Source organism: Osmia bicornis, chromosome 4 (assembly GCF_907164935.1).
Source record: "Osmia bicornis bicornis chromosome 4, iOsmBic2.1, whole genome shotgun sequence".
In the NCBI taxonomy this organism is placed as follows: Eukaryota; Metazoa; Arthropoda; class Insecta; order Hymenoptera; family Megachilidae; genus Osmia; species Osmia bicornis.
This window is the reverse complement of record NC_060219.1, coordinates 9194924-9215333: the sequence shown is the minus strand read 5'-3', so window position 1 is coordinate 9215333 and position 20410 is coordinate 9194924. Positions and strand designations below refer to the sequence as shown.

General features: G+C 45.5%; 1 protein-coding gene across 1 annotated transcript in view; it reads left to right on the top strand.

The window, feature by feature from the left end:
• Window positions 1–1258: 1258 nt before the first annotated feature.
• Window positions 1259–20410, top strand: part of LOC114874771 (paired box protein Pax-6) — a 27514-nt gene continuing 8362 nt past the window's right edge. The window contains exons 1-6 of the mRNA XM_029184375.2: window positions 1259–1498; window positions 8898–9150; window positions 9257–9437; window positions 12936–13212; window positions 15579–15743; window positions 16330–16412. Of these exons, the coding sequence (XP_029040208.1) occupies window positions 1486–1498; window positions 8898–9150; window positions 9257–9437; window positions 12936–13212; window positions 15579–15743; window positions 16330–16412 (972 nt within the window). The 5' untranslated portion in view covers window positions 1259–1485. The remainder of the gene's footprint in view (window positions 1499–8897; window positions 9151–9256; window positions 9438–12935; window positions 13213–15578; window positions 15744–16329; window positions 16413–20410) is intronic.

Below are 20410 nucleotides of genomic sequence, written 5' to 3'. Positions count from 1 at the left end.
CAACAACACTCCACGATGTTACTTCGCTTGGCTAACAACCGCTATTGTTCGTGAACCATCGTAACGCTAAGGAAATTATTTCACCTTCTCACTAGCTGTGACGACACGCTCGCGTTCGCCTTCTAACTGAGCATTCTTAATGATCAGACTGTTCAGAGTTAGTATACAGTCGGTAGAATGCTTCTTCTGTAGTTCCTTTCAAGCGGTAAATTACGAAAGTTCGTTTGAAATCAAGGTTCGGTGATAAAACAATTACACAAACGTAATATTTTCCATCCACGTTTAACTCATCGCACCACTCGGTGCGTAATTCTTGCGTTTCAACACCCCTGTTAACCGGAAGCTTCAAGTTTAAATGAAGCTTTAACGGAAGACGTCAATAAAATGCATGAATTTATCAGAAACGCTGAAAGATATAAAAATCATTCTTCAATGTTTCAAAAGTACGCGAAAATATAATTCGGCGAAATAACGTAGGTAATATAAGTGATAAAAGTGAACAACACCTTTTGTGTGTGACAGAAGATACATATAAGAGAGGCAATGTATTCGCTTTGAAACGGAAGCAAAAGCACGTGCTTCGTTTGGCATGAATAAACACCCCGGCCGTTGCCGTGGAACTAAGCAAGCTTTCGCTTGTAAATCTTATGCATTAGCCTTGCGTCCTCGTGACTTCCTGCTGTCATTGTTTTGTTATAATGTATTGCATTGTGATTGCATTGCAATCATAATTTTCCTATGTTCTACGACTTTCATCGTTGTCACCGTTTCATGGATAATATTACCTTATTGTGTGCCACTACCAGCAACTTGTCTGTAAACTTAATTAAGCAGAGTCAAAGATCTTTCCTAGCGAACTCATTCGTTAAATGATGTAACCACGTTTATTTGATGTAACCCCGCGAAAACATGCCACTATAAAAGATTGAGAACCAACAATTTTGTATGAAGAATATTTCTGAGACGTTCATGCAATAGTGTTCGTTAGACTTTATTCTTTTTTATGTCATCGAATGATGCCAGACTTTGTTTCAAAATTGTCACATGCATCAATCTACCATGTACATACTCGTATGACAAGTGTGGCAGGATTTTCAATGAAGACAAATTCTCCAATTTCTTAAGGACGATTAATGCGAGGAAGTGCATTAACGGTCGATCGCGTTGTTCGGTTTACAGCACTGTGTTAGCGTGGCCGGAGGTGGCGGCGGCGGCGGAGGCGGAGGCAGCGGCGGCGGAGGAGGTGGCGGTGGAAGCGGTGGCACGGTCGGCGGCGGTCGTCTGAACCTGCACCTTCGTCCTTGCGGAGGCGGCGGTGGCGGCGGCAGCATCGCCGGAAGTGACAGCGCTTCGGATTACCCGCCAAGTGCTGCGGCAGCAAGGAGCAGGGAAGCGGCGGCGGCGGCGCTGCACGCGGCAAGAACCCTGTTGGGCGCGGGGGTGGCCAACCCTTGCTCGCCCACCCCCGAACCGCCCTTCTGGAAGATGCCACATAAAGGTTGGTCAAACTGCTTTCTTTGTTTACTTTCGTTTGGAACCAACGAAATTTACAATCTTATCTTTCTTAACCCTTCTATCAACAATCTCTGTACTGGGTTATCCATATCAGTATTTTGTTATTATTTTTATTCATTAAACAATTTTCCGTTAATTTACGTTCTTTCATTAATCTGCCACTATTTAATTGATAGATAAATTGGCGTAACGAGCACTTTATGTATTTTGAAGTGATTAAAATATGAAACTTGTGTGTATAAAGTATTTTTATCTCGCTACGCTGTTTTTTGTGTCAGCGTAAGATTTATATGCACGTCCTATCGACCGGTTTTTGTTCGAACACCGCTCCCGCGAATAGATTATTCTAGTACTAGTTCACTTATCGCCTACGAAGCGGTTTCAAAGGAGTACAGCCGTTGTGTTGTATCAAGCATAGCGGTTTTATCGTTTTTTTTTTTTTCCTTGGCGTTTTATCACGTGTACCATTTACCTGTATATAGGCCTTGCATCATGTAAACAAATTTATCTCGTGGAAGTAGTAACTTGGTCTATTCGCCTTTTACCTAATTCGCGTAAAAAAAGGAGATACGTTATCGAGAGTAATTTATCACAGAATAATAACGCGTAATTGTAATAAGAAAAGGAAAGTTGCGAATTAAGAACGGCGGTGTTTCTTTCGGATGCTGTCTCTTTGCCATAGAGACAGGTTGTTCGTGAAAGACAAAATGGAATTGAATCTTTAATCATGAAGCCTGAGACACCGAAGGATGCACGATTATCTGTCATTCAGATACTGTATCTGCTCGATCCGGCTTTTATATCTCGTCGACTGTGCTAATAGAAGGCCGTTACAATATGGTCGGTCGTCGGTCGCCTTTCGCATTGTCACCAATCGTTAACGTCAACTTTGTGAACAGTGTGCCGTGAAATCCGAGCCCCATGGATTTTGGTTTTTTTATCAATATGTTCAGAACCGACGATGCGTCCTATCCCCGGGATGGATTTCGAGTTGTCTCTAAATGGGACGAAAAAGGTCCGAAAGTTCCATGAATTGACCTGAACCTCGGTTTAGCTCGATGTTCAGAGTTTCAGCTCGCATCTTTTTTATTTTAGTTACGAATACTTAAATTTAAGGGATGAAATCACCCTTCCAAAGACTATTAGAGGTATAAAAATATATTTTAAATTCTTCCCTTCGTCAGTTATTAAATGATCAAGGAAACCCGAGTTGTAACACCTTGGCAACCACAAAAACTGCAATATGGGTATAGCGAACTGGTGGTAAGATCGAGTATTCGTGGCTATAACAGTGTATCCTTTCTAAACGCGTCTCAATTTACATCTTGTTACCTTTCCGTTAGCGTGCTGCTCCTCTAGGATCATAGGTGGTTCGGATCACACCGCAGCCTTCGGCTAAATTTGTGACCTTCGCAATGAGTTATACGAGGGGCGAGCAAATACGTGTACGCTTATGGGCTTAGGTGGGGCTCGCGGTTACCCCCGGGGTTAGCCGGTAACCCGACACGCCTTTCCTTGGCTTCTGTCGAGCCAACAGCCCCTTCACCGAAGACTCGACGGCCGAAGGGTGGCGCCTTTTACCGAAAAAGCCTCCGTCGATTCGGTGCTACCAACCCCGTACTATACAACACTCGGCACAATCGGCTCTATTGCCTCGGGTCAGACCTGGATCAGACGTTGGCATTAATAAGCGGGATCACCTACACCGCCAATTTGTCTCTCCTTTGTATTAGCTTCATTGATGCCTCGTATTTTATAAATCGTACACGTGACACTATTGAATTAATTCCTTGACTCTTATCCCATTCGTTAGGACAATATAGAAATTCTATTAATGTCCTTAGAAAATCATCTATGGAATTAGATTTGAAAATTCAAAAGGGGTTAAATCTGTGATGCTGAATAATAAATGTTTTCCAAATATAGATTCTCCTAGAATCGCTCCAAGTCGGCTTCATCTAGCGATCTAATAATTCTTAATATTGGTGGTCTGTTAAAATACTTGGGACACCAGCAGGTTCAGGCTGTTGTGCAAGAGGGGCGTGTATGTTTATCCGAAGTTTGGGTCGGATCGTATTACGGTTGTACGCACGATCGTAATACCCGTGTTCCGGGGACAGAAGAGTTTTCCCCTTGGAGCGTGTGCAGTATAGTTGCGACGGAGACCGACGAAATACCCTTGCGGCATAGGGTGCCCCATTTCTTTCTTTCCACGCTTTTCTCGACTCCGTTCGTTCGGCTCGCTGTCTGACCCCCTCTAGTTTTCCTTCCTTCACCTCTGTCTGCTCTATAAAAGCCCCGTAGCCATTCGAATCAAACGGCCGATTCATGAGAGCACTTTATTTCGTGCTAGGCTACAAGATTTGTTAATGGTTATGGGTTAGCTCGTGCCGTTCGGCTCGCGTGCCAACCGAGGCTGCGGAGATTACCTGCGCCGGCTTTCAAGGGGTAATAAATGTCGAGGGTGCAGGATTATCCGCGGCTAGGCAATAGGATATCGTTGGTAATACATCTCGAGATTTTCCGTTCGTTTCATAATTTATGCCGTCGCAGAGTGGAACGACTGGTGTAGCTAATTTCCTTTGCTTTATAATATCCAGTCACACTCCTGATACAACTATATAATTCAAACCTGAATGCTGTTATCGATGATATCGTAAAAATATCGATGATTCTAGGTAAGATTGGTTAAGCGATATATGACAAAATCTATTCGGAAAATTCTTTAGATGCCTCGTCCGATACTTAATATTTCGCGAAGAATATCAATGCAAATCGATGGATCGAGAAATTTTGGAGAAAGTTAAGAGCTAGACGAGAGAAGCAGAGAAGCCCGCGTCACTTCAAATTGCCCTGTGCACATTTAAATACCAATTACGTAACCGCCAGTGACTTCGCAATTATAATTAAGGAATGCGCTAAGTGTAATCACCCGACAACTAACTTCGATGCGATGGTCCCGTGGTTTGTAGGGTGAAAAGCGACGAAGACACGCGATGCCTTGCGGCTTTAATAATAAGAGGCGCGGTAACGAGTATATACGCCGTTAGTATGGCGTTGCTTCCGCTAATTCAACGCCGCTTCTTAACACTGGCCGTAATGAATTCGTCAGAGGAAGAAACGAGGAAGCAAGAGAGAAATCCGGTGGCAAGGGTGCGAGAAGGGTGAAAGACGGATAGAGAATCCTCGCTCTTGCCGCGATTCAACTCATTACAGAATGTATGCTTCGCACGCCATCTTTGATGTCGCGTTCACAGATGAAACTCTTGCTTCCTGGATGGCGTGAATTTAGTTTCCCACTGAATCTCTTCCTCTCCTCTCCTTTTCAACCCTCACCAACGACGTGATAATAACGTTTAACGAGAGTTACTTCTCCGTAGAGAATAAATAAAACGCGACCGTGAGTTTTCCCGCTCCAACACCGACGCGACGCGGCCTGGACCCGTACGAATGAAAGGAAAATATTTTCCACGAGTATATTATTCACGCGCGACTCTTCGCTTAATAGGATTCCGCTTGTTACGTCTTTGAACGCTATCGAACGACCGAACGATCATTCTCAAACCGTGGGGCAGATTTCGAGCACCCTGTGAATCTACGCGACAGGAAAAATTGTATTTAATCTCGAGTGCTTCGTCGAGCCAGAAGTTTGTTGTTTCGAGGGTGTATCTTCTAACAGAATAAAAATGGTGGATATTCTTTCCGTACGACAAATGGCAGACTTAACCCCTTGTTCTTTCACTATGAGCAATTGTACAGCAAGTATGTAGTATTAAACGATTCAAAATTATTCTCTCAAATCGCCAATTTTGACATTTCTTTATCATTTTTATCATGATTTCAGAACGTTCAATCTGAATACCTATTAATTTTGTCATGTTTTGACGTTGGTTTCGTAAAAAATCATATTTTTTGGCAAGCTTTTAAAATCGAGCGTTTACCTAATATGTTTTTAAACGAAAATAACATTATATGTTGGAATTGAAGTATCTCGATTGAACTTTGTGTACAGTACCCTACACGTGGAACGAGTCACGGGACTCGTTATTTTCGACTGAATGCCGCTGGAAAACTACCAGCTAATTATAGGTATAATATTATTGCGTTCGATTAAACATCCTGACGCAAACTTTTTCGTGATCGATGGGAACTGAAGCAGTGTATTTGTGCCGCGCTGTTTTGTTTCTATTATTGAATAACGATCAATGCTTCCTTTCCAAAGACCCATTGTTGCTTTGATTTATTTCAGATTTACCTTATTTCAAACCTACGAATGTTTAATGAATTACGTATACTCGTTGCCTGAGGCCTCTGTAAAACAGAAGAATAAATAAAAGCAGGGAATAATTCCTCCCAAAATTTTTTAAATATTCTACATAAATACTTCCAACGAGGAAGAATCACATCCAACGATTTACGAGGAACAGTTAATCTCACGTGTTTCATTCGTCGACAGGAATTGCAGCCGAAATAAAGAACTCTATAAACAGAACGCAGATGTCGTGAACAAAGTTGCAAGTACCGCGTATTCTGAAGAAAATCCACCAACAGTTATTGCTGGTTCTGTTGTAACATACGAACAAGAGTATTTTGAATAGAAATTTCATTGATAAGAAAGAAAAACGTTTCGTATGAAACCAGACTATAAAACTTTGGAACGATATAATTCGTCAAGAAAAGGTGCGCAGGTATTCATTTGAAGCAGAACGGTGAACAAATGTCATCCGTAGTAAAGTATCCCCGGGAAACACGCTCGAAAGCGAAGAAAGAAAAAAGGAGGAAAGATTGGGCATTAATCGGCACGGAATGTATTTATATGCCTTAAATAGCAGACAAGTATTTCCGCGCTTAAAGAGAACGAAATGGCAGAATTTTCCCGCTCTTCTGCTGCCCCTCTTGTCTACGGCGTAGCGTTAAGAACGGGTAGGTTCAGGGGTTGTTTGGTGAGGGAGGCTGGTCGCGGGATGGCGAGAGGGGTTGCTCTGCGAGGCAGAGCGAGGCGACGTGGACTCTGAACGAGGGTGGCAGGGGTTCGGCGGGATGGTTGGGAAGAAGAGGAAGGGTGCCGCGACGTCGTCGTCGTCGTCGTCGTCGTCGTGCGACGGCAGGATGGGATTTAATCTGTGTCCCGTTTCACGCTCAGCCAAGTGGAACCTTTTTGCCTCACTTTGCGGCATGACTCGCTTTTGCGCTGGTCGTCGCGTAGATTAACGCGAAATTATATATAAAGAATGTGTGCGGACGGCGTGTGCTCGGGTCGTCGGTGTCGCTACGGACGATTCGCTCTGCTCCTAGAGAGAAACAGAGATAGAACCGACCCGTTGGTGGAATAAAGAAAGGCTTATACTTTGCGCCTTCCTTCGACCGTCTTTTTCTACCTGTGCCTCGTGTCCAAGTCACACCCTCTTTATAATGAATTAAACTCGTGAGAAACCAGACCGAATAACTGTGTTGACCCATAAAGAAGAGAGGTCGAGATTTCAATGCCCTGATAGGCACTACCTACTTACGCCAATACGGGGGTGAAAAAATAAATGTACGATTATCGGGTGGAACGCATGAAAAAGAAAAACGGATTCTCTTGGACGGTTAGAGTGTTTCCGATTAAAAGCTAATTCATCGCGAACGTTGTAAATGCTGTTGGATACACGGCGATCTCGTCACAGTGTAGCGTCCTAGGGTACAGAGCAAAATCTGTTCGGTTCGAGATAATCTTTGCTCCGGTGAAAGGATGTACTATGTAATTTTAGATCGTCAGTAGCCGACACGAATGTTCAATCCAACTTTATCTTCAAAGATGACGCGTAATACGCTCAAAGCCGTCCCCTGATTCGTACCGGGCCCTTGAATGCATCGAAAACATATACCTCCGTGTCTCGTTAGTACATTTACATACGCGTTTATTGAACTGGCCCCGGTCCAATGAATATTCATGGGGTGTCCGCGAGGCGAAGTGGATTTTTCGAAGGGTAGCCGCCGTTTTAATCGGATCAAGGAAAATGTCTTAACGTTGGCACCGTTGTCGTCCTTTTTCGTTATGCATAATCGAACGGACTTTTACTTTCGCTCGACGATCATCGAGGTCTTTGGTGTGATCGTAAAATTACTCCGTAAAAAGCTCTTTTATTAAACGTACACGTTCAATGCAAAATTCTTGTTTATATCATTATTTTCCCTTGCGCGTCACTTAGTCGGACGTATCCTTCGTTCAAATTAATGCACTTAATTGCATCCTGTCGAATGTCATTTTCGAAGGTTATTATTTCTTGTATTCCATCTGCGATATTTATCCGTTGATAATTAAAAACAGTTGAAAATGTAGAAATTGTAAAATTCACCTCGTCAGGGTGTACGAGGTCGCGAGGGTGTTCGAGCGACGGAAGCAAGGAAAGGCGACAGACAGTTGCAGACGCGGAAACGCGCATCCCCTTTGAGCGTGAAATAAGCACGAAACGCGTGGAATCTCGGCCCTCTCGTGACGCCGGTAAAGGCTGATGAAAACCCGTGGCGCCACGTAACACACAAAGTGGTTTCATACGCGGCCGTACCATGCGAGACCATTCAAATTGCGTTTCCAACTATTTCTTGTCGTTTTACGCGACGCAAAAGCGGCAGATTAATTAAATTCGTTAATTGCAAGATGCATTTAGCGCGTGTAGCCTTCTCCGTGGCCAGCTGGGTGTAGAACATACAGCCAGTCAGCACGCGTTTCGTTTCACCCTTATTCTTTGCACGCTGTCGGCGTTAACACGTAAATTTAGAATGGCCAGGGACAAAACATTAAAAGGCCCACTTTGCACGTCCGTACAATTGTTTCTTCGTACCTGCTGGCAAACAGTTCATTCTTTGTCAGTGTGTATGTTCTGTCATTCGAGAACAGGGTTCCTGTATAGTCTCGCGTATAAACAATTTTTCTCGTTGCATTCAATAAAAAAAAAGTTCATTGATTTTTAACGAAGCTTATTGCAGTCTCGTCTGTTTGCTTCGTTCAGCGAATGCAAATATTGTTGCAGTACTTTTTTTTTAACGTTTGTGTATCTAGATTTCCAAATTTCCCGTCGAATTGAAACAATATAAATATCAATAAACCTGCTTTTTTTTTATATGTCTGTTTAACAAATTCGGAAATGCAGCTAATTACTTATTAATTCGTTTTCGACGATCTATGAGTTGAACCGCATCGATGGCATTTAGCAGTTGAATGGCACAAGTTCGACACGGTCTACGCATCCCTATATGCCGATGACGATAGTGTACACGCGGTATATATAATTAGATTAATAAGAACGTCGCGTGGGCAGGAACACGCATGTCTGCTGTTTGGCCAACCAGACACCCTGGCTAAGCGACAGGATACACGTTGCGCGCGTTTTGATTCACAGAGGAGGACTTGATGCACGGGGGTGGTGCGGGTATTGGCGGGGGTTCTATGGTCGGACAGAACTCAATATTTGGGTGCTCGGCTGCAGGACATAGCGGGGTTAACCAGCTTGGCGGTGTTTACGTCAATGGCCGACCATTGCCAGACTCTACAAGGCAGAAGATCGTCGAATTGGCCCACAGTGGTGCTAGACCATGCGACATCTCGCGAATACTGCAAGTCAGCAATGGATGTGTTTCCAAGATACTCGGCAGGTCAGTGATCGTTGTTAACTTTTTTTTTTTTTGTTTTCTTTTCATCAGATCCATGGGAATGTTTCTATATCGTAGAAACGATTAAGAAATTGATTTTCCTTTTCAGGTATTACGAGACAGGCTCGATCAAACCACGCGCAATTGGAGGCAGCAAACCACGCGTGGCGACCACACCGGTAGTTAACAAAATCGCCGACTACAAACGTGAATGTCCGTCGATTTTTGCTTGGGAGATTCGTGATCGACTTCTGCAAGAGGGTGTTTGCAATAATGACAACATACCGAGCGTAAGTGCAAGTACAACTTATTTCTAAACACGTTGACTGCCGTTCGATATCAAACTGTCGAAGTTATATCGTTGACTTGCAAAAAATTGCAAGCCAGAGAGTTAATTATCTGTCATTAATGAGACTTAAAATTCTTCGCTGTTAATCGACACAGAGATACTCTAACAAACCGCGGGAGAAACTGAGCAAGAACGAGTTCCAATCGTTGCACGAGCGTAATTAGCAAATGACCCTGTTCAGCCCGGGCTTAACCGACAAAAGAAAAGCGCAATGACTCCGCGGGAGACGAAGCCGTGTCGGCGACGCGTTCTCGTTCAGGGGATGCTCATTCGCTAGACACGTAGTTGCTTTGTATGTGACGGTGGTTTATCAGGGTGCGCACCCTGACGGTCGGTACTTACCCGTCGGATCTGGCCACTCGACCCTAATCAAAGTCTCGTCAATACGATCGCTTGGGAGGGGTAATCGGTCCATTACGCGGACCTCGGCATTGTCCACCCTCGCTTCGCTGATCGCCCTTCTGCGATCCAAAAGAATCCTCTCTGCCGAACGAACGTCCGTCTTCCAAACATCCTTTCCACCCTCATAGGCATCGATATTCCTCGACGACCCCTTGGCCGTTGCCTTCGATCCGAGACATATTCCGAAAAGGTCGCCAGGTCGCTTTTGGCTCTGAGTTTCTTCGAAAGCGTTCCTCTCTCCATCGGCCACCATCCCCGCGTACCCTCGTGATTCCGGGTGTCTGTCACGCATACCGAAGGGGATGATGGCACGCGTACGAGTCGTTATCCGTCGGTTGCTGAAGGAACCACTCGCTTTTGCCGGTTACGTCGTCGCTGTTCGGAACAGAGGAAGAACGTCCTCGGTGAGGGTGATCAATCAGCTTGGCTATGTGCACAAAAACGAGCGCATCCCTTTCTATCGATAGATAGATCCTACATCGTTCGTAAAGAAACGTCGAGCTCGTTTCGATGGCACGGTACGTTTCAGCTTTTAACTCGGAGTCTTTATAATGATCACCGTGGCCAGGCTTGTAAGCGTAGCCGAGGCACACGGGTAACAGCGGCGAGGATCGCGATAGAATTGTCCGTTGCTTGTAGAATTGATAGAGAGAGAGAGATACCGGCTTCTGGGTTGTCGATTGTATAGCGATCTTTTGAAATCGGTACCATGAAAATGGTCGTGCGTTTGAACGCTCGTGCTCGCGAAGAATAAAGTACAGTTATACGTATTGGCTTATCTACAATTGACTTTTCATCAATTTTGTTCAGATTACAAGCGTCGAAGCGAATTGTAATTGATAAACCGTAATCGATCTTTTCTAGTAAATTAATCTTACACGATCAACCCTCGTCGCTCGCGAATTCACTGCCGGTTCTAGGAAATTGCGCGAAGCTATTGAGAAGCAGCGTAAAGCAGTTGCAAACAAACGAAAAGCGATCCCGCGGCAGACCAAGCTACGTTCCTTAACCGGAATCAATCCACCGGGGGTTGGGGGTAGGTGGTTTGGGGATGGAAAGTTCGTATCGCAAGATTCGCCTCAATCCCGCGGAATAATGGCTGCGGTAGAACGAAAAGGACGTTTCCAGACTAACTGCACGTAGCAGCGTAGGTAGGTAGCTAGCTAGCTAGCTGCAGACTAGGCTTTCCATCATCAAACCAAGCAACCTAGCCGCTCTACGCTCCGCTCCACTCGGCTCCCGCCGCACAACAGCCGCAGCACCGATGCAGACCATTACACGCGCGACCGGACACGAATAATTGTGCAACACGCTTAACTGATCCCATTCACCCTGATTCTACCCGCTTCCATCCGCTCGTCGGCGACTAACCCCGTCGCACCCCATTGCCGCACGATATGTACCCACCGCAACAGCCAACGCCACTACCACTGCCATCATCGTCATTGCTATCATTACAGTTAACGTCGTTGTCATTGCCACCGAGACAATTGTCGTCATCGACGGACCGATCGAAGATACAGGGGTACAAGCATCGATTTGCTCGCGACGGTAACGCTCTCATCCAACTTTCTCTTACCCTTTGTTACTTCCCTTTCACTTTGATTTTGGAAATTAAATACAAACGGTGCGGTATCGAACTTTGATACATTATCACCCTTTACACCGTTTCTATGTAATCTAGCTATTATCAGTTGCAACTTGAAAATTAATAATTTCACCGCGATGTAAAAAGGCAAATAACATTACGAAAAAAATCCTCAAAGAGAACTCTAAAGGGATTTTTAAGAAACATTAGATAATGTTGCATTATTCCCATAATCGATGCCCATTGTTCGAACGATCTCTTCGCGTCGATTACTCGCGACAAACAAAGTTAGCAGGCAAAACGTTCGCAGCCTTAGAGACTCTGTTACCATTGAACTTAATATAATGGGTGTTTCGCTTATTATAAAGCGTTACTCGAGATATATAGAAGTCCGGCACTCGACTCGATCGATCCCATCGAGTCGCAAACAAAAAGCGCGATTGAATTTATCGGCTTTCATTCGGCGTAATAACGCGGGCCCTACTTGACCCAGCCTCGAACGTACGCAGCACTCGAAGCAACAACGTCGTTGGCACCCGACGGCATACAACCATTATTCCGTGGGTCTTAAGTCGTGCCACGCGAGAAGGATCGGCTTTGCACTCGTCGTACCTCTCTCGTCGAACCTTTCAACGAGAAGCCCGTAATTAAGAAGCTTCGCTCGATATCCTCCATCCGCAGGGATCCATGGGAGCAGTGCAATTCGGGTTATGTTCGACTTGCTGCTGCACCGTCGACAAGTCGATGTTGGGGGTTGAAAAGAGAGAGAGAGAGAGAGGAAAAGAGAGTAGAAGGAGAGGGTGGTTGTGGATTGGTGCAGCGTAGAACAGCGAGACTATTATGTACGAGTCGAGAGCACAAGGCTCGCTCCCGTGGCTCGTTATAACTTTAGAGTTAGCCAGTGGTTCGGTCGCGGTACAAGGTGAAGAAGACCGCGCTGCCGTTGGTTAGGGGAGCGAAGAGCCATGGAAACCGTTTTATGTAATAATAATTGGATGGCGGTGTCCTTTCATCTGGGTAGTCTCTCCCTCAACGTGAAGGTCGCTAAAGAGAAAGAGAAAAGAAGAAATCCTAGTGGCGGGAGGGATGAGCGAGAGACAACCGATGTAACTATGGAAATGATTGTCGCGCGGCGAGCAAAGAAGTCGGACGAAACTTTTCAAAGTCTCCTCTCTCCTTCCTTGCTCCGCGATTCAGAGTTTTTCTTCGCTCTTCCACTTTTAATTAAGCGCGAATGACGTTCGAAATTTACGGTAATCGATTAAACGTTTTTTGTTCCCCCTCTCTCTTTCTCTCTCTACAGTCTTTTGTTACGTTGGGTGGTAGAAACCGGTGGCCCCCAATGGCAGTCAACGTGTTAATTAATTAAACGATCGACAGCATGGTCGTTGTTGACATCACTGAGATCTTTGTAGAGTTTTGTAATAGAGATTGGTCGTTGGTCCGTAGGTATCGTCCATCAACAGGGTGCTGAGGAACCTGGCCTCGCAAAAGGAGCAACAGGCGGCAGCGGTACAAGCGCATCAGGGTGCCGAGAGTGTCTACGATAAGCTTCGGATGTTCAATGGCCAGGCTGCAGGTTGGCCCCCGGCATGGTATTCCGCTACGCCCTCTCATCATCCCCTGGCCACGGGAATTCCAACGGCGGCAACCCCCGGTTCTGGACAGTCCTTGCTACCAGGCAGCCAACTTCACGGTCGCGACGACTCCTTGTTGAAACGAAGCGGTAAGTTCTAATTATACTTTTAATTGTCAGGTCTGACGCACTATTCGCTTAAGAAATTTATTATTCTGCTATTGACGCCCGTATTAACAACGAACATTTATTGTTACATCTTCGTCATTTTAAATAAGGAGACGGTTGTTGTATAAATAGACACGATTCGAACGTTACGAAATATTCTTAATTGTCCCCGTTCATTGAGGGTTATATGTATAAAGAGGGCGGGGGTTCGATGGCGAAAGTATTATTAATTTCTTACATGAAATTATTGACGCAGAGGTAAAATTAATTTACGGTTTTGCATGGATTTAGTTATAAACGGATAATTGAGTATCTTGCTAATAATACCATTGTTAAATATACGGTATACGTATTTGAACACTGGAACTATTAACTTCGTTGAATTGACAATTTTCACGTGCCTTGTTTCATCATTACTAACCATTACGTAGGTTTTACTGTAAATAAATTGACACTGTTCCGAGTGTGTTTAAAGATATCGGTTGAAACGTTTCAACAGATCATTGTACGTAAATGAAATTTTTGTCGCTGTTCAATGTCTACGTGCTTCTGGGTATTTTCTTTCTTCCTTTCACGTGTTCGAGAAGCTATAGAATCAGACAAACGTTCAGAGGAATTCGGTCTCAATAGTTGATCCACTTCTTCTCGAGCGTTGGCAGATCCACAATGGTCGAAGGAAGGTAAAAGTCAAGGGAGCACCCTCGAGGGTATTATAATCTGGTGGTACGCGCGCGACACCCTCGCCTTTCTCGTTTTTACGATTCTTCAGCGAACGAACCCCAGCATTGTGCCGTGGCTATAATTCCACGATACCCTCCTCGCGCATCCTCACCGTTGCAGCTAGTTTCGACTTCCGAAGAAAGGGATACCTGGTGTCGTTGAATCGAAACGTCTCTCCTAATAGGATCACCGTAATCGGACCCTGCGGTTCGGATCGCGTCCGAAATTATTCCACCGACGACAATTCCGTGTGTAACCGCGCTCGATAAGCAGATTACGGAAATTATGAACGGTAGATTATTTTCGTGAACGGCCAACAGCTCTTCGATACGAATCTATTAAACCGCGTGGAAAATATCTGGCTGTGATATCCTTCGAATTCCTATAATTACAATCACGAAATGAAATTTCGTCTGTGTCTAATCTGAACAAGGGTTCATCGAAGATCGAGCGTGTTTCAACCCCCGGTATCACGGTGATGCGTCGTCACCTAGAAAATTAAAGCCAACGATGCGGCCAGCGAAACGGACTCTAGCCGAAAATCGTCGGTCGTTACGCGGCTGGGAGGGGTGTCAGCGAGAAGAGAAAAGGGAATATTCTGTGAGGGTCGGTGAAGGAGAGGGAGATGATTCCGAGCGAGGAAGAGGTTGCGGGTAGTGTATGTTTGAGGGTGACGGTATTTCGAATCGGCAGAAGGGTACGCGAGAGGCGGTAGGTGGTGGAACGGGGATGGGGTGAGAGATTTCGTAGGGTCTAGGCGTAGCAGGCTGAGGAAGGGGAGGGATGCGATGCGCGGGAGATGAGCGAACGAGAAAGCGAGCAGCTGACGAGCGAACGATATATAGGTACATCTAGAAATACATATATACCGCGTAAGGGCAAATATATAGGTAGACGTAGAGGACGGAGGGACGGACACAGGGACAGAGGGAAAGGGAAATGGCAGGAAGGTATCGGGAGGGATGGAAAGAGGGCTATGGCGAGGGTTCGGTGCGCAGAGGCGGAAAGTAATCGCGGCTCACCGGGAGCCGAGGACGGCTGTGTGCGTACGCACCAACACGAGTTACTATCAGACGAAGACTATGCGGACGCCTAGTCCTCGGTTTGTCTCTCCGTGTGTCTAGGAATCCCGAGGACCGTTAGTTCGCGTCGCTCCCTGCGAAATCACTGGAACTGGATACCACGGGACCCCAGGATACGTTCCGATCCCCTTAATTGGATCGCACTCCTCGAGCCAAGCGGCGGAAAGTTCGAATGGCACCGATCGTCGAATCGCCCTCGCTTCCCGCCTATTCCGAATTTTCCTCTCGGAACATCCTCCGCTTGCCGCCTCGCTAAATTAGCCGCGCGTTCCACGGTTAACGAGAGAATAAGCCCGAACAGGCGGGTCACGCTTGTTCCTTCGAAATCCATTACGATGTTCCATGGATATTCGCGAAAACATTCCGCTGACTGTAATTCGATGAACGTTGTCTTTGCTTTCTTGTAACAGTAGACGCAACTTATAAGTGAGAATGGGAATGCTCGAACGAAGTCGAATCGGTTGTCTATAATCCCTAAACCCGATGCTACGCTTTGAGACAGCTGGTAATTTGTTTGACAGTATTTTTGTTCACGTGTGCTTTCAGACACCGGTTCTTTGTTGTCGCATCAGCAAGAAACAACGTCGGATGGCAATTCGGAGCACAATTCGTCCGGCGACGAAGATTCGCAAGTTCGGCTGAGGTTAAAACGGAAACTGCAACGCAACCGAACGTCGTTCTCCAACGAACAGATCGACAGCCTGGAGAAAGGTTAGTATCGCACCGTTTTTGTATAAAAATTTCATTGAAATACTCTCGAATACAAGGATCACGTTAAAACTTTCAAAGCGAATTCTCGAAATTTTTAGCGTAACCTCTTCTAACTTTCTACTCTTGTCGATTATAGATCTCGTTCAACGCGATATTTTTCATGACTTATAAAACGATAAAAAAAAAATATGTTCATCTTCAACTTTTCACGATCGAGTAATCGTGTAATTCCAATACACGCGCGCGTATTCAGACGGACGAAATAAATTGCTGCTTTTCCTCGAAATATCGGTCTCTCCCGGAAACACGAGCGGCCGGTAGAAATGCTTTAATTGGATCCGCGACCATTCAAGTCGGCCGACGTTCGAGTATCGTCGATAATTATCCTTTTAATCTTGTCCCGCGGTGAATCGAAATTATGCGCGATTAATGCAGAATTATACACACGAGTGTACCACGTACGCGTTGCCCGTACACGTAGTACACGTGTGCGCGTATACCTATATCCGGAGCGCGATACACAGCAGCCGACCTAGCGGAGGCACGTTTAATAACGAGCACTTGTTGCAAACGGGTTTCGTTTTAGAATTCGAGCGGACACATTACCCGGACGTGTTTGCACGGGAGCGTCTCGCCGAGAAGATTGGATTGCCTGAGGCACGTATCCAGGTGAGTGTGAATGTGCGAATGCGGCGTGTGCCTCCTCTTTCTCGTTTGCTCCACCCACCTTTCTCTCTCTCCTCTATTTTTTTTTTCTTTCTTTCTCCTTTCGATGTCACCCCTACTTTTCTCTACACTTTTTCACCTTTCGCTTCAGCTTTCTCTTCACGACTCTTTCGACTCGTTCCTATCTCTTCTATCCCGCTTTCCACGTCTTCACTCGTGGTTGCAAGCTCCGCTACTGCTGGTGCTGCTGCTCCTGAAGAGGGCGGCTGGTAAGTGCGACGACGCCCTTTCGCTTAAACGCTTTAAACGCGTGACCACGGTACGCGGGGACGTTAGACACCTTCGACGAGTGGAAATCCGTGAGCACCGACCGCCTCGGGGATTTTATCTTCCCACTGCACACCGGTCTTTCTTTTCTATTGGCCTCTTTAACGTCTTTGCGCGACACCCGTCTTCCTCGTTGCTTCTTAACCCAGGGATCTCTTCGAAATTCTCTGTCGAAGATGAAACTTTGGTAATTTCAACCTTTCCTTCCAACTTGTAGGCATAGATTTTTTGAAATTTTTCTCGTAGTTGATCTTTGCAGAATGTCGATTATACGTAACGTTGATATGGCTAGTGGTAGAGCAACGCTCACAGTGTATCGCAATTAATTAATATAACATCGACGGTTGCTCGAGCCATTGGGGTGACGTGTACGAGCTAATATGTACGCAGCCTTATCGAACATTGTTTGGCCGCGCGGTGCCGTTGGCTCGGCCTGTGTTCGACCCTCTTGCTATCCGACCGCCCTCCCTCACCTGGCTCACCCTGGGACATAGGGGGTGGTGAAGTGGCCGGCGGGCTTTCGCGTCGATGGTAGTAACCGGGCGCTGAGCGTTATGTGGACGTACAAACAGTGCAAGACCATGTTGACGCATGTTTTCAAGCCTCGTTGGCTGGTATTGATCTTGCTAAGTGCAGGAAACCGGGAGTGCCGGTGCGAGAGGCAAAGGCAGAGAGAGCGACGGAGAAACAGAGAAGGAGGATCAACGAGTGAAAAAGAGGGATAGAGAGAGAGAGAGAGAGAGAGAGAGAGAGAGAGAGAGAGAGAGAGAGAGAGAGTAAGAGAAAGGGACAGTGTGCGAGAGAGACTGTGAGATAAACGGAATGAAAGACAGAGAGGAAAAGGGGGTAGAAAGGAATCGTTCCACCACCGGACTCGAGCGTCGTCGGACAAACGAACAAACGGAGGAGGAAGGAGAGAAAAACGAACAGACGAGTAGCAGAGAGACGCTGAATCTATGGGGTAAAACAAAGCTTGGCGTGGTAGGACACTGCATGGCGTGGCACGGACTCTCGTCGACACGGCACGGCAAGGCAAGTCATGGCATGGAACGTTACGAAACGCCACATCGCGGTGCGGTATATCCCGAGCCAGTTGTGAGGGATCCAGCAGACGGCCTAAGAGGGTTCGAACGCAACCATGGCAACGTCGAGTCCCCAGGGAGGTTGCCCTCTGATTGGTTGTTCCTCGCTTTTCCACCTATACCTTGAATACTCGCACGAGTTTCGCCATGCCACGCAATACTACCGTTGCCCGATTATCATCTATGGCGATGGACGAATCCCCCATGTGCGCGATGGCCGAACCACCGCGATCCGACAAACTTCACACCTTTACACTAGGAAATCTCATTTTGTCTCGTTGGCCATTCTTCCTTCTACAGAAATTTAAGAAGATATATTTTTTAAAATTATCCATTTCTTATTGCCCAACGAGATTGGTAAATACGATAGATCCCATCACGAGTACAAAAAGGATAATCAAAAAATTGATACAGATCCATTGTAACAAAGATTCTTGAAAATATCAAAGAAGAATTTGAGGAAACTAGGATCCCTTTGAATCGCTTCCTCGGGACTTTGGAATCTCGAAAAGTATCCCGCAAATAAGGGAGGAAACGAGAATCGATCGTAGATAGAGGAAGAAAGGAAAGGAACGCTGAGGATCGAGACGGGTACGTTTCTTGGTAGAATCTCCTTAAAATTCGCGTGCGACGCCATCTTCTAAACATTGCCAATCAAAGTAGAAGGTACCCGTTCGCCGTGAAGGACGGGAACGGTGGTGAACCGGGTTCGTGGAATTCCGAATGGATCGATTCAAACGAGTTTTCGGGACGTGGTAGGACGAGTTTACGAGGAACGACGGTATTGGGCGAAAGGAGCTCGCTGCCGGCGAATGGTGGAATATTTGCCGGTGGGGTGCTAGAACACGATTTGCTACGTCGCTGGCAGGATGAAATTTATTTTATTTGTTTTTCTTCGTGATTCAATTGAAGGCCGCCGGGTGTGCAGTGTTCAAGATCAAGTTTCGTCAGGGACTAAATAATCCTGAATTTTCTTCGTCGACCACGGTGGTCCCGCGATCATTCTGCGTACAAATTAAAATCCTTCAAATGAAACTTGTAATTTCGTTAGATTCACTTTGATTCGGCTTTGTTCATGAACATTTTTGACCGTAGAATACAAATGGGAACCAAAAGCGCATCGATCTGAAAATCCTTTCCTTTTTCATCCATTTTGTACATTTATATGTGTAGAACATCCATTTAACACTTCACGAATTGGAAACCCATTTTGATTCGTCCTGTTATTCGATCAGAATCGAAAAATTTATGTGTGCTGCAATATGTAGAAACTCGTAGTTTGAAATACCATGTACACTTTGACATCATTTGTTAAATGCCAAGCAAATCGTTGCTCCCTTTTTCGCTCAATTTTTTCTGCCCACCTTTTTCTGATTATATTTTTCGTTTCATCAATAACTCGACCGAATGCATACAAATTAGCAGCAGAATCGAGGGAAATAATGCCGTTGGCTGCGTTCCACTCGCGCATTGTTAGCGTCCTCGCTGGCGTATGGTAATTGAGAAAGTTGCGCTCATTGTTGGCCATCGAATTTTTATATCGTTATTCTCATTATCGTGCAAATGTTAAGCGCTTTTCGCGAACGAAATAGCCGACGTAGCGATTGTCGGTTATTAATAAAAGCGCTGGTTGCGAATCAAAACGTGCTCGTTGCATTTTTGTTTTTTCTTCTCTTCCTTCGTGTAAATGAGCCGAGCAATCGATTCGTTGAATTATGAAATGGCGTTCTTGTTTTCGCTTGATTATTCGTTTTTCTCCCCTTTTCTTTTGCGGAGGGAAGAATATTTGGTAAGCGCGATTGCAGGATAAATTTCGAGGGTAGGAAGAATGACGAAATGCATCAGAGGGAAAAATTACGATGTAATCTGGAACGTGTTTATGCGACGAGTGGTTGGGGATCGGGGAAAATCGACATATCGAAGGGAGAGAGAATCCTCTTATAGCGACGAGGTATCTTCGAAATCAGGAAATCTGTGGAAGCGCGACAAAGAACTTAAGCTCCAATTCGATGTTCCAGATTACGGGTTATTATAGTCGTCATCTCGGAAGTTCGTGTGGGAAATCTTCAAGAAAATCAGTCATCTATGTCACGTTCCTGATTTTAATTTTCACATCGATATTGGCATTTATTACAAATGAATATTTGTGTTCCCTCACATTTCTTCCATGGAATAATTCTGACGTAGTATTATTCTACTAAATTCAATAGCAATACCCTGAAAACAAAATCGAGCGAAAGAGCGAAGAAAACCCCGTTTCCGTTTGTTAAGAATCAAACTACACCGACATAATTATAACCCTTTTTCTCGCTGCCGGACGTACCCTATTCTCGATCGCCGAAAACGAGCGTTCGTAAAGAAAATCCGCGATAAAGAGGACGCAAGGAAAGAGGGAGTAAGAGAAAGGGACAGGGTGTGCAGCGAGAGTAACTCAATTTCCCATCCGACAACTGCTCGATCGCAATTAACAAACTGCAGCAGAGTCTCGTGCAAACTCGACTGCGGGCCTGGGTTTTCCTACGGGGTAGAAAAAAAGTATCTAGATTTCACGCTGCCACTGCGTGGCTGGGTGGTTGAGAACGGAAAGAGAGA